The sequence below is a fragment of the Mastomys coucha genome, unplaced genomic scaffold, assembly GCF_008632895.1.
Source record: "Mastomys coucha isolate ucsf_1 unplaced genomic scaffold, UCSF_Mcou_1 pScaffold3, whole genome shotgun sequence".
In the NCBI taxonomy this organism is placed as follows: Eukaryota; Metazoa; Chordata; class Mammalia; order Rodentia; family Muridae; genus Mastomys; species Mastomys coucha.
Window position 1 is genome coordinate 49,563,849 of NW_022196909.1, and position 14,685 is coordinate 49,578,533.

Genomic DNA, 14,685 nt, shown 5'->3' on the forward strand with positions numbered 1-14,685 from the left:
AGACAAGCAAAGATTAAGAGAGTCTCTCAACGGCAGAAAACCAACCAGAATCCAAGACTCCAGAACCTATCCTGGCACTCTGCCCACTGTTGCCAACCTCCTCCAGCAGCGAGGAAGACACCCACCGTCGGTCAGAAGGATGATGGCGTGGCGGATTTCCCGCCAGGCAGAGGTCTCCATGCCAAGGCGATCCATCTGGTTATTCATCATGAAGTAGACGCTATTGAGAGCCTCGAAAGTGTTAGTGCCAGTGGCATTTTCGTGATCTGAAATGTGCCAGAAGAAAAACCTCTTGAAAACAAAACCCCTCTGCCTGCCACCTGGGAGTGGGGAACTCTCTGAGAGACCACCAGAAACGCGAGCTATCTGACTTTCTAATGAACTCTGATATTTTGCATGTCTCTTCAAACATTTTGGTTTTACTACCATAGAAAGTTCATTGCAGAACCAGATATGGCGGCTCACATCTGTGATCCCAGCGCTCAGAAGGCAGAAGCCTGCAGGAGGATCTCTGTGAGTCTGAGGCCAACTTGGTCTACAGAACAAGTTCCAGGCCAGTCAGGGCTACACACTACGACTTAAAAATAATTAATTAAATGGAAATGCTCATTGCATAGACATCCATCTCAGGCCACGACAAGTTCCCAAGATTTAGACATGGAGCGTCCGAAGAGTTTATGGTGTTCCAGCTGTTCCCTGGCACCCAGTCAGGTTTTACATAGTGTGCGGGTGGCTAATGAGAGGGAGGGTTCGCTGTTGAGCCTGGAGAAACACACCACATGCTAGGGGGCTGCAGGGAGCTTAAGTCCTGCAGGTGCATTTGAACGTGGATTTGCAGTGTGTGGTGGAAACCTATGAGCTATGGAAACTGGAATCCTGCCGTTGCCCCTAAGAATGAACAAATGAGCTCGCTCTCTCGCGCTCGCGCTCTCTTCCTCTCTCTCCCTCCCTCCCTCTCTTCCTGATGAAGGGTCTCATGTAGTCCATCCAGGCTGGCCTCAGTTTTCATAGATAGTCAAGGATGACCTGGCACATGGGGGCAGGGAGATTATGGGTTGGAATCTACAGCCTCAAATGTGCTAGGCAAATCCTCTGCCAACTGAGCCACATCTTCAGACCCCTCCCCTCTCCAGGCTCCTCCCCTCTCCAGTCCCTCCCCCTCTCCAGGCCCCTCCCCTCTCCAGGCCCCTCCCCTCTTCCAGCCCCTCCTCTCTGGAATCTCTCTACAGTCCTTGCTTCACCCTCGACTGTCCACTTCACCTAATGGGGGACAGGCAAACCTTTGTAGCGGACAGAGTCCAGACTGGCCATCACCTCCATCACATTCCGGGATCTCTCATTCAGGACCGACATGACGGTTTTAGGCCGAGAGGCGAAGGTGATGATGGCTACGCTGACCTTTATCTCAAAGCTGAAGATCTGCAGAGGGCAGGAGACAAGAGATATGGGCGGGTGCTGCAAAACTGAACAAAAGCCAGGTCCAAGGGAAGCAGAAAGCCTGTACTGAGCCTGACAGGAAAGGCCCTTAGTGAGGAGCCCAGCCTTAAAGAATGACACATAGGAATGACACGTGCAGAGCGTGTGCTCCGCACGACCCCTCCTCATGTCACCCGCACATCGGCTCAGTGAAGGGGGTGATGAGCACGCCCATCTCACTTAAAGGAACTGAGCCTTACCAACCATACTAGAGATGAGAGATGCAGGCAACACTAAAGTTGCTTAGTTTTAAGCAGGAAGACAGTCTTTAGGACACACATACAAATTCTCTTTAAAATACAAATTGGGTAGCTCCCCTTCACCCAGGAAGGGTGGTGAAGGGATTGTGGGAGGGAGTGACCAGGAGTGGGACAGTGAGTGTGATGAAAAGTGAAGAAATAAAAAAATTAAATAAAATAAAATACAAATTGAGACAGGGCTGAAGAGATAAATCAGCCTGGCCCTGGTGGCTCATGCCTTTAATTCCAGCACTCGGGAGGTAGAGGCAGGTAGATCTCTCTGAGTTCAAGGCCAGCCTGGGCTACAGAGAAACCCTGTCTTGGAAAGGAAAAGAGAATCCACGGTCATTCTGGACTACATAAAAAATTGTCTCAAAACAAACAAAATTAGATGAGTGTCTAGTGGTGTAGCTCAGTGGTAGAGTGTGTCCTTGGCATGCATGAAGGTCTGGGTTTAACTTCCAGCAGGAAAAAAAAATTCAATGTAGCTGGAAGAAAAAACTATATGTGTGAACTATTGTTAAATACACAGCTTTTGCCGGGCGGTGGTGGTGTGCGCCTTTAATCCCAGCACTTGGGAGGCAGAGGCAGGTGGATTTCTGAGTTCGAGGCCAGCCTGGTCTACAGAGTGAGTTCCAGGACAACCAAGGCTATACAGAGAAACCCTGTCTCAAAAAACCAAGAAAAAAAAAAAAAGAAATACACAACTTTTTAAAACTGTTGGGCTGGGTGAGGTGGCCCACACATTTACTCCTAGCCCTTTGGAACTGCAGCTAGATCTTCGAGTTCGAGAACAGCCTGGTCTACATAGAGTTCCAAGACAGCCAAGGCTATGTAGACAGAACCTTTCTAAAAAGGCGGGGTGCTTTCTCTCTCCCTCTTCCCGTGTGTGTGTGTGTGTGTGTGTGTGTGTGTGTGTGTGTACATGTGTGTGTGCACGTGTGTATGTGCACGCGTGTACGTGTGTGTCTGTGTGTGTGTGTGTGTGTGTGTGTACCTCTATTAGTGTTTCTGCCTCTGTACTGAGACCTCATGGAAGCTGCTCGCATACCCAGTGGCCAGAGCCTCCCATCTCCCCGGGATTACAAACACACCTATGGCTCCTCACATTTAATTCAGATTCCAGAGATCTGAACTGAAGCTTGTGAGGCACGTGCCTTTACACACTGAGCCACTTCCCCAGTTTCTTCAGTCCTTTAGTCCTTCCTTGGCCTCATGTAGTCTGAGGCTGGCCTTGGACTCCTAAAATCCTCCTGCCTCTACCATACCTGGCTTGAAATATGAAATTATTGGCTTGGTAAAAACTATAATTATTCAACAGGAACATCAGATTCTTCCTGTATAAGCCATAGGGTCATCTCGATAACTCTTTGGCGACCACAGCCGTAGATGATGAATTTCTGATAACACATGGCCGAGCTTGGCTCCTGTGTGGTGTCCTCCTGGCACCTGGCCCAGGGCCTCCTACACAGTAGTTGTCCCGAAACATGTATGGAATAAAGATATGATCCTACACATTGAATTCATGGTTCAGGTGGCCCGAGGAGACTTCTAGAAGGAGATGGGCTGACTGGGGCTCTGAACTAGGGTGGAGAATCAACGGGGCTGAGAAGCCATGTTGCCCTTGATTTCTGACCCTGTCCACCATGAGTGAGGCGCTCTCCTTGAAGATTTCGAAGTCTTCTTCCGACACGCTCTGAGAAGCATCAAGCAGCAGATAGAGGTTCAGATGACCCGAGCGCTGGATTTGGATTCTACGGCCCAGATTTTCTGAAGCAAACAAGAAACGAGGCGTCAGATGCCCAGCCCTACCCTGTGTTCCACCAAGGATCATCTAGCCTCCCAATACCTTGTATCTTGCCTCTCGCCTGCTCCCTCCAGGCCCCTCCTCCGACACTCACCTGTCCTCTTCTGGGTGGGATTGATGGTTCCAAGCAGGTTGTTAAAGGAAGTCCCTAGGGCGGATGCTACATCCTCCGGGAAGTCGTAAGAGTACGGCTCTGTGAAAAGAGTCACATGAGGGCCAGCCAGGACCAGGCCTGGGCATGGGGGCCTAGGAGGACATTGAAGACACTCACGTCGGCAGATGGGTTCCGACCCACTCCACACTCGGTTGCTCTGACACTCCCGCTCTGCAGAGCCGGTCAATACCAGATTTGAGGAGGAGCATTTGTAACTGACCTTGTCCCCAAGGTCAAAGCTCGAGCCTGTCCGAGCTGTGCCCACTGAGATGCCTGGGTTGGGGCAGTAGCTAGCTGCAAGCAAATAAAGACAGGACCTGGGAATGTCTGCCAGTCTGATCTCCCTTGGTCTTCAGGCCACATTCTTCCTTCTTCTAGACCCCCTAAACCACCAAACCATCAGACGGGAGTGTGGCTGGAGACCTTAGATAACCCACAGCACTTAGAGTCTGGGTTCTCAGCCACCTGCTGCACATCCTAGGCCTGACCCAGGCATTACACGCCTTTTATCAACCACCGGGCGATTGCCACACACCGTGAGAATGGTCAACTCTCAACCGAGAGGTGATTGCAGATATGAGGGGAGGCTGTGGAGCATCGAGAATTCTGCTAACCATCTGGAACACCCAGTGGGGAAACCCTGAGTAAAGCTGAGGTTGGCCAACGTATCACCTGGAGGATGAAGCCCGGAGAGAGACCATCCCTAACGCCTCACTCTCCGCAGCCCCAAACCAGACACGCCCAAATACCCAACAAGACAAGGACAAGGAAGTAATACTTCAGTTCATAACAGAATACTATATAGTTCAGAAAAAAGGGCCACAGACTCTCGTGACAACATCCGTAACTTCCAAAAGGAAAGTGTAGAGCAAGGGAAAATGAGCAGCGGACCAGAGAGGCTGCTCCACGCGGGGCTAGAAGCACTTGCTCCACGCGGGGCTAGAAGCACTTGCTTCTAGAGGGCCTGAGTTCGATTCCCCGCTTCCACACAGTAGTTCACAGCAATACGTAACTGCTCAGCACCTTCTTATGGCCACATGCATGCACACATAAATAAAAACAGTTTTTTAGGGTCTGGAGAGATGGCTAAGCGGTTAAGAGCACTGGCTGCTCTTCCAGAGGTCAATTTCCAGCAACCACATGGTGGCTCACAACCATCCATAATGGAATCTGCTGCTGTCTTCTGGGCTGCGGGCAGAACACTGTAGTCATAATAAATAAATAAATCTTTAAAAAAATTTTTTTTTAATTTTTTTTTGTTTGTTTTTTGTTTTTTCAAGACAAGGTTTCTCTGTATAGCTCTGGCTGTCCTGGAACTCACTCTGTAGACCAGGCTGGCCTCGAACTCAGAAATCCACCTGCCTCTGCCTCCCAAGTGCTGGGACTAAAAGCGTGCACCACCACTGCCCAGCAATACATAAATTTTAATAATAATAAAAATTTTTTAAATTTTCCTACTATGGAGTTTGGAGTATAGCTCAGTGGCAGTATGCCTGCTGGGCATCCCAGGAACCCTGAGTCCTACCTCCAGTCTCACACACAGATTGCATGCTTTAATACAAGGAGATTATGGGTCAAATTTAAAATGAATTATATTTCAGTTTGAATAAACAGCAGTTTGAGAAAGAGTGGAGGGAATGAGTAAAGTCTCACTGTCATCTCTCGGCTGGTTGAGGCCGTAGTCCTACTCCCTAGGGGACACACTGCTTTCTGGGTGAAGGTGAAGCTGGGCCTGGTGACACGTACTGTGCTGGCTAAGGCAAGAGAATCAGGAGTTCAAAGTTAGCCTGTGTTTGAAGCTAGCCTGGGCTACTTGAGACCCTGTGTTTATAAAACAAAGTGTTTCAAGGGGATCCTAGGAGGCCACTTCTCCCTAACCCCACTCGCTCATAGGGCTGGACGGTACTTAAGGGTCACCAGGTCCCAGGAGCTGTTGGGGAAGTCGGGATGGCAGGATTCTGGGAAGAGCCTCACATGGCTAAGGAAGGATTGGGGTCTCAGGGGACAGCACAGCCGCTCTCTAGCCCACTGCAGCCCCGTCTGTTTCCTTGAAATATTGCTTAGTAAATTCAGCTCCATTAATTCACCAGGTACCCCCTTTTTAATTTATAATCTTTTCATTTGTTTGTTTGAGATGGGATTTCTCTGTGTAGTCCTGGCTATCTTGGAATTCGCTTTTCAGACCAAGTTGGCCTCACTCTCAGAGATGCCTGCCTCTACCTCCTGAGTGCTGGAGTTAAAGGTGCCTGCTACCACTGCCTGGCTATCCTGCTTTTAAAAATGTTATTATTATTATTATTATTATTATTATTATTATTATTATTATTATTATTATTTATGTGTATTTCTGTGTGAAGGCCAGACAAGAACATTGGGTCCCCTGGAGCTGGAGTTGTGGGCAGGTGTGAGCCTAGTATGTTTGCTGGGAACCAAACTCTGGTCCTCTGGAAGAGCAGCAAGTGCTGTAACTACTGAGCCATCTTGATAGTCACACTATCCCCATTTTGCAGGTGTAAAAACTGAGGTACAGGGCCTGGAGAGATGGCTCAGCGGTTAAGAGCACCGACTGCTCTTCCAGAGGGTCCTGAGTTCAATTCCCAGCAACCACATGGTGGCTCACAACCATCCGTAATGGAGATCTGATGCCCTCTTCTGGTGAGTCCGAAGACAGTGACAGTGTAGTCACATACATGAAATAAATAAATAAATCTAAAACAAAACAAAACCCTGAGGCACAGGAAGGGTCAGTGACCTGTGCAGAGGCCGTCTAACTCAAAGCAGCTGGAGCCACCGCAAGCTCCAGAGGCAGCCCTGAGCCTCACACGCTGCTCTCATCTCTCACAGGGCTGGTCTGCGATACTTCATGGAGTTAAGTACAAAGTGTTGCCATAAAGCACTTAGAAAAGCAGACTGACCAGGTTTCATAGCTCATGCCTGATGAGCTGAGCACTCCAGAGACTGAGACTGAAGTGAGCTCAGAGCCATCCTGGGGTCCAGAGTGAGCTCCTGGGAGAAAGTGGGCCTCCCCTCCCAGGATGCCCTGCAGCCACTCTGTTTTATAAACATGGGGTCTCTGAATAGGCCCAGTTCAGCTTCAAAGGAAGAGGAGAAAGAGGGGGAGGAGGGAGGAGGGAGGAGGCAGGAAGCAGGAGGCAGGAGGGAGGAAGGAGGAGGGAGGAGGCAGGAGGGAGGAGGGAGAAAACAAAACTGAAAGGTTTGTAGAGCCTGTGAGTCAAATATGAAACCTAGCCGGGCTCCCAGCTGGTCAGTGATGTGTGGCCCATAGACCTCAACCTACCCCAATCTAGGAACATTACTGAGCCACCAAGAATACTAGGCTCTGACCCCACGGAAACCACCCCACCCCCCACCTCTCCAGCAGTCAGAACACTTACCCCCATTGTCACACACAGCCGTCTCTCCATCCCACAGGCCGTTGGGGCGACAGTGCCGCACAGGCGAACCGCGCAAAGTGAAACCCTGCTCACACTCGAAGCTCAGGTTGCCACCCACAGGATAGGACCCCAGCCGAGGGGTATAGATGCCATTCTCAAAGGATGCAGGAGCTGGGCATCGAACAGCTGGAGAGAGAGAGAGAAAATCTGGGCATGAGGGTGGCTGACACCAAGGCTGGGGGGGAGGGGGTGTCTTTTGTTAGGATCCAAAACAGTCAGTTGGGTTAGAGACTGATGTGGTTACAGCCCATAATACCAGCACTTGGGCAGCTGTCATAGAAGTTCAAAACCCTCTAGACTATAGAGTGAATTTGAGGCCAACCTAGACTGTATAGCTAGACCCTGCCTCATAAAACACAAGGAAGAAAGGTTGGGTGTGGTGGTGCGCGCCATAAACCCGGTGCTCAAGAGGCAGAGGCTGGCGGATCTCTTTCTTCCTTTCCTTTGAACCTGTCTCAAAGAACCCAGAAAGCCAAGCCTGGTGGCTTGTGCCTGTCAAGAGGTGGGAGGGACAGAAACAGTGTACGCTCACCCTCAGCTGCGCGGTAAGTTCAAAGCGCACCTTTGAAAGCGGTGGTCTAAGTTAGCAGGTGCAAAGCAACAGTAATTAAAAAGGACTAGGGAGGGCTGGAGAGAGGGCTGGACAGATGGCTCAGCGGGTAAGAGCACTGACTGCTCTTCCGAAGGTCCTGTGTTCAGATCCCAGGAACAACATGGTGGCTCACAACCATCTGTAGTGAGATCTGACGCCCTCTTCTGGGATGTCTAAAGATGTACACACATAAAATAAATAAATAAATCTTTAAAAAAATAAAAACAAACAAACAAACAAAAACAAAAAGGGGTGGGAAAAAGAACTCAAAAGCAGAGAGCAGGGCAAGGAAGACTAAGACCCAGCACCAAAGAAATCCCCAAAGTAGAACGAAACATAAGATTACAGTTTTAGGGCTGGAGAGGCCGCTCAGCGGGTAAGAGCACTGACTGCTCTTCCGAAGGTCCTGTGTTCAAATCCCAGGAACAACATGGTGGCTCACAACCACCTGTGATAAGATCTAACGCCCTCTTCTGGTGCATCTGAAGACAGCTACAGTGTTATTACCCCGCAGAGAGCAAGGCGGCAGGGGTCCTGAGTTCAATTCCCAGCAGCCACACACATGATGGCTCACAGCCATCTGAACAGCTACAGTGTACTCATACACATAAAATAAATAAATACAAATTTAAAAAAAAGAAAAAAGAAAGAAAGAAAGAAAAAAGAGCACTGACTGTTCTTCCAGAGTTCCTGAGTTCAATTCCCAGCAACCACATGGTGGCTCACATCTGTAATGGGATCCAGTGCACTTTCTGGTGTGTCTGATGACAGCTACAGTGTACTCATATACATAAAATAAATAAATCTTTAAAAAAAAATTATGGTTTTAGGCAGTTGATTGAATTCTGTCAACTTAAAACAGTTCAGCCTCAGCCGGTCCCAGCACTTGGGAGGCAGAGGCAGGCAGATTTCTGAGTTCGAGGCCAGCCTGGTCTACAGAGTGAGTTCCAGGATAGCCAGGGCTACACAGAGAAACCCTGTCTCAAAAAACCAAAAAAAAAAAAAAAAAAAAAAAAAGTCCAGCCTCATTGATTAATAAATAGCTGCCCCTCTCAAGGGCCCTGGTCACCCTAGTCTCTCACCAACAACATTTGTGTTTTTAGGGTGCTCTGGGGCACTCAGCTTCCATTTAGAATGATCAATTTTAGCTAAAAAAAAAAAAAAAAAAAAAAAAGTCCTTACTAAGTAGACAGTGGACTTCTCCTGTTTCTGTTCGTTTGATGATTGATCTGGTTTCTGTGGGTTGGCTGAGGGCCTTTGTTGGCGTGGGTTGTTTGCCTTTTGGAGACAGGGTCTCACTTCATGGCCCTAGATGGCCTAAAACTCACAGGTAGACCAAGCTGTCTCCCTTTCCTCTCTCCCTTTGCCTCCCAAGTGCTGGAATCTAAGGTGAGTCACCACCACACCAGGGTTTTCTGCAGTATTTTGACTCTCTCTGTGTGTCTCTGTCTCTCTGTGTTCTCTCTCTGTCTCTCTCTGTGTCTCTCTGTCCCTGTCTGTCTCTCTGTCTGTCTCTGTCTCTCTCTGTGTCTCTGTGTCTCTGTCTCTCTATCTGTCTCTCTCTCTCTGTCTCTCTCTCTCTCTGTCTCTCTCTGTCTCTGTCTCTGTCTCTCTCTGTCTCTCTGTCCCTGTCTCTTTGTCTGTCTCTCTCTCTCTCTGTCTCTCTCTGTCTCTGTCTCTGTCTGTCTCTCTGTCTCTCTGTCCCTGTCTCTCTGTCTCTGTCTCTCTCTGTGTCTCTGTCTCTCTCGCTCTCTGTCTCTCTCTGTCTCTGTCTCTCTCTCTCTCTCTCTCTCTCTCTCTCTCTCTCTCTCTCTCTCTCTCTCTCTCTCTCTCTCACCCTCTGCTAGTAAGCTCTGGGCTGACACTGGTGGGCACTCTTCCAAAGCCCAAAGGGACTCACGTTTGCAGACTGCTTTAAGCAACGGAGAGGATCGCAGGGTGGGAAGTGAGCTAGATCTTGGTGTCTGCCACTGTCCGTTGCTCTGGCAGTGCCTCCAGGCTGGGGACGGGTACCTGCCCAGGGGGCAGGAGTAGATGAGGAGGCTCCCAGGGGCCCAACCATGGCTGAGGGTAAAATTACCACCGACGATATTGACATTCTGAGGGCAGGAGAGAGCAGCCAGGCCTGCGGGTGTGAGAAAGAACGGGGCAAAAGGAAAAACAGGCCAGATGAGAGAGGGGCAAGAACAGGTTGTCCCTTTGACTTGTGGACTCGACCTGGTAGCACCTGCCACGCCCACTAGGTCCCAATAACCCCTTTCCCAGCCTCCTACCTGGGCCCAGCAGCTGCAGGCAGAGGAGAGCCAGCAGAGGGGCCATGGTTTCCAGGACAGTATACCGGAGAGCCAGGGGAGAGAAAAGGTCATCTGACTTCCCCGAAATCACAGTTGGTTGAGTAGGCTCTGCTGCCAGAGACTGAAAAGAAGCGCGCCCGCGCGGGGAGTGGCAAGGGGATGGTACCAGGGAGAAAAAGAGAAAGAAATCGCTAGGGATCCGGGACTCAGCTTTGGGACAGGACCTTTGGCCCAGCACACACACACACACTGAAGCCTATTTGGTCTTGTGTGGATTGTGTTCAGCACACAAACCCACAAGCCCTACAAAACGTTTTATTTATTTTGTTTCACTTCTTTTTTGGAGTTTGCCTCGGGGATCTGATTCCCCGGGGTCCGATGGGTCTTTCCCAGAATAGCTTCTGAGGAATCGAAACTGATCTTTCGAGAACTTCTTGGCACATAGGAAGAGTCGCATTCTTTCCTGGGTCCTTCCCTAAAAATAAGATTAAAAGAAGGTCAACAGTTACTTGGAAGAATGCTTAGGGGGAAAAGTTTGGTCTTTTTTTTTTTTTTTTATTGGAACATCCAGCAGATAAAATTCCCAAGTTGCAAAAAAATAAAAGTAAAAACAAAAAATTGGGAGTTGGTATTGAAAAGAATAGACAGCATTTTGAAGTTTGAGGTACACTTTTACTTATTGAAAAAAGAACTCTTTTTTTTTTTTTTTTTTTTTTTTTTTTTTTTTTTGGTTTTTCAAGACAGGGTTTCTCTGTGTAGCCCTGGCTGTCCTGGAACTCACTCTGTAGACCAGGCTAGCCTCTAACTCAGAAATCCGCCTGCCTCTGCCTCCCAAGTGCTTGGACTAAAGGCGTGCACCACAACCGCCTGGCGAAAAAAAGAGCTCTTCTCATACAGTCTATTGATCATGTTTCCCTCTCTGAGACAGGGCCTCATGTAACCAGACTGACTTAGAATTCTAAGTAGCTGAAAGTGGCCTAGAATGCTGATCCTCCTGCCTCTGTCTCCCCAGTGTGGAGATTACAGTTTATCACACTGGGCTTCCAGCTATGGAGATTTTGTTTGTTTGTTTGTTTGTTGCTTTAAAGACAAGGTCTTTTTATGTAGCTCTGGCGGTCCTGGAATTTTTCTGTAGCCCAGGCTGGCCTCTGCCTCCCAAGTGCCCAGGCCTGGCCCAGCCATGGAGAATTAACCTGATGTGTCAGCCTCTTCTTCGTCCCTCCTAAGCCTCTGGACATAGTTACATTCCTTGTTACTATAACAAGATCAAGGGGAACACCCTCCTGGGCTCACAGCCACCCCAAGACAACCTGTCAGACCAGCAACAAAAATACCATTGGTCACTACTACTGGTGTGTGTGTGTGTATGTCTGTGTGTGTTTGTATGTGTGTGTGTCTCTTTGTCTGTCTGTCTGTGTGTATGTGTGTGTGTGTCTGTGTGTGTCTCTGTGTGTGTGTGTCTGTGTCTGTGTGTGTGTCTGTGTGTGTGTTTGTATGTGTGTGTGTCTGTGTGTGTTTGTATGTGTGTGTGTGTCTGTGTGTGTCTGTGTATATGTCTGTGTGTGTGTCTGTGTGTGTGTTTGTATGTGTGTGTGTGTGTCTGTGTGTGTGTCTGTGTATATGTCTGTGTGTGTGTCTGTGTGTGTGTTTGTATGTGTGTGTGTGTGTGTGTGTTTGTATGTGTGTATGTGTGTCTGTGTGTCTGTGTGTGTGTCTGTCTATGTGTATGTGCATGTGTGTCTGTGTGTGTGTCTGTGTATATGTCTGTGTGTGTTTGTGTGTGTGCGTGTGTGTGTCTGTGTGTCTGTGCCTCTGGAGGTCAGAGGATAATCGTGGGTGTAATTTCCCAGACCCCTTCCACCTTTTGTGTGAGATGGAGTCTCTTCCTGATCCAGAACTTTGCCAAGTGAACAGTCTAACTGACCGCTGAGCTTCAGGGACAAGCCAGTCTCTGCTCGTCAACAATCACTGCGATTACAATACTGCACCCGGACTTTTTAACATGGGCTCTAAGGTATCCACACGAAAGCCTCACACTCGCACAACGAGCATTTTGCCAACCCAGTCGTCTATGCAGCCCCCATCTCCTTGAGACCAAGACTGAGGCCAGTGCTAGCCTCAAGCTTGCTGTGTAGTGGAGGCAGGGCTGAATTCCTGATCCTCCTGCCTCCACCTTCCAACCACTGCTTTACTGCCACCTTGAGGAAGCAGCTTTCACACACTGTTCTTGGAGCCTCGGAAAAGGACCACATCTGGCTTCTGGTTCCTCCAAGCCACCTTCCCCAGAGGCTGGCTTCCCTGTAAGCCGGGGCACTAGGTTCTACAATGACTCCCCTGACACTGTACCAGCTTCCCAAGATGTAAACAAAAAGCTGAGAAGTCGGTTCTTGGGCCTCCCTAGAAGTAGAAGGTCTGTCCTTGACCTCCTGTGAGGAGACACATCCCTCTCAGACAATGGCTAAACCCCTGGAGACCCCTAACACTATGTGTGCATCATATGTGGGTGTATGTCTACACATGCACAGCTCTTCCCCTTTGCATCCACTCTGCCCCTCCCCTTCTCCTACCCCTTTGGTTTGCTGTGGCTTCTGTGTGTGCCACGCAAGCACTTATCTCCACCCCCAGCCCCACAGCTCTGCATACGTGCAGGATTTTTCAGGAAACTGACCAGGAGAGTCAAAAGATGGCGTTACAGAACACAAAGCTGTCTTTCTGCCTGTGCTGTTTGTTTGTTAGAGACAAGATCTCTCACAGTCCAAATCCTCCCTGTAGCCATGGGTGCTGGGATTATAGATGTACCACCACTGACATATCCTCCCTGTAGCCATGTGTGCTGGGATTATAGATGTACCACCACTGACATATCCTCCCTGTAGCCATGGGTGCTGGGATTATAGATGTACCACCACTGACATATATAACATGGGGACTTCCTGTATGCTAGGTCAGCACTCTACCCACTGAGCTTCACTCTCAATCCTATGGAAACTTTTTGTTGATTTGTTTTTGAGATGAGATTTCACTTATGTAGTGCTAGCTGGCCTGGAATTTGCTGTGTAGACCAGTCTGGCCTCTAACTCAAAGAGATTTGTCTCCTGAATACTAGGATTAAAGGCATTAGCCACCGTGCCCACCTGGTGTTTTGTCTTGGCTTTGAGATTCATTCTTATTGGATGGGCCTGGTGGTCCACACCTTTGATCCCAGCACTCAGGAGGCAGGAACAGGTGGATGTCTGAGTCCAGTGCTCACATATGTCTGGTCACATAGTGCGGTGCAGGCCAGCCAGGCTTACATATGCACAGCGAAACTCTGTCTCAAAAGTAAATAAATAAATAAAATTGTGAAAGAATAAATAACTTTGTAAACCCTTCACCCCCAAATTAACAAAGGATGAAGTTGAAGGATACATTGAATTATCCTGAAGTTATATCTGCAGGAACCATGAGCTGTTTCTGGACTTACCATGAGTCAATTCCTTGGAGCCCAATCGTATCTGATTTTTTTTTTTTTTTTTTTGGTTTTTTGAGACAGGCTTTCTCTGTTTAGCTCTGCTGTCCTGGAACTCACTCTGTAGACCAGGCTGGCCTCGAACTCAGAAATCCTGCCTCTGCCTCCCAAGTGCTGGGATCAAAGGCGTGTGCCACCACTGCCCGGCCGTATCTGAATTTTTAAAATTCCAACTTCTGAGACCAAAAAGCTTGGCGTGGTGGCTCATGGCTGTAATTCTAGCACTTAGAAGGCTGAGCCAGGAGGATCAGGAGCCCAAGTCATTCTTCACTTCAGAACAAACTCTAGGATAGGCTCAGCTAGCAGAGACCCAGTCTAAACCCCGCCCCCCCCAAAAAAAACAGGTGTGTGGAAGAAGGGAGTCAGAGAGGCTGAAGCAATGGCTCAGTGGGAATCAGGAGTTGCTGATAAGTTTGACAGACAAGCATGTGTTCAACTTTCTGGATTCATATACTGGGAGGAAAGCCGGCTTCTCAATAGTTAGTATACACAGACACACACACACAACGCACGCACGCACACACATACACACAAGTGCACACACGCACACGCACACACGCGCGCACGCACACACACACACACACACACACACTTGAGCTTGTACATATGCATGCATATATACACATAAATGCACGTGAATGCATGTCTACAGGCACACAATTGCACACATATGCACACACATGTATACATGCATGCATACACACATGTGCACACAAATGCACTCACACACACACACACACACATTGAAGTGGGAACTTCTAGTTCTTTGGTAAGTTAGTTATGTCAAATGATGTTTTGCTAGAGCACACAGGTGAAAGGATGGTTTGCTAAAGCAGACGTAGGCGAAAGGATGTTTGATATAGCAGACACGTGAAAGAACATGTGACGAAGGAGTGTAAATATACTCTCACAGACAGTGGGGGAGGAACGCTGAGCATTGGTTTGGTTTGCTCCACCTCGCTATTCTTCGGTAGAGACACACATGCATTGGTTCTCCTTACACAGTGTTGTTGAGCTCAACTTGTGGTAATGTTACCACTGAGAGAAACTCACCTAAGAACTGCTCATGAGCCGGGCGGTGGTGGCGCACAGCTTTAATCCCAGCACTTGGGAGGCAGAGGCAAGCGGATTTCTGAGTTCGAGGCCAGCCTGGTCTATAG

At 48.7% G+C, this 14,685-nt stretch overlaps 1 protein-coding gene across 2 annotated transcripts in view; it reads right to left on the minus strand.

Annotated features, from left to right (window-relative positions):
• The window catches only part of C2 (complement C2), a 28,276-nt gene that overhangs the window by 9,481 nt on the left and 4,110 nt on the right, over positions 1–14,685 (minus strand). Inside the window, exons 2-9 of one of the 2 annotated variants that reach the window (XM_031348450.1) lie at positions 9,997–10,492; positions 9,624–9,848; positions 7,072–7,257; positions 3,794–3,970; positions 3,617–3,715; positions 3,352–3,485; positions 1,281–1,419; positions 126–266 (exon numbers count right to left, since the gene is read on the minus strand). In XM_031348450.1, the coding sequence (XP_031204310.1) occupies positions 126–266; positions 1,281–1,419; positions 3,352–3,485; positions 3,617–3,715; positions 3,794–3,970; positions 7,072–7,257; positions 9,624–9,848; positions 9,997–10,042 (1,147 nt within the window). In that variant the 5' untranslated portion in view covers positions 10,043–10,492. Of the gene's footprint in view, positions 1–125; positions 267–1,280; positions 1,420–3,351; positions 3,486–3,616; positions 3,716–3,793; positions 3,971–7,071; positions 7,258–9,623; positions 9,849–9,996; positions 10,493–14,685 lie in introns of those variants that run through there. The other variant, XM_031348451.1, reaches the window with a different exon arrangement.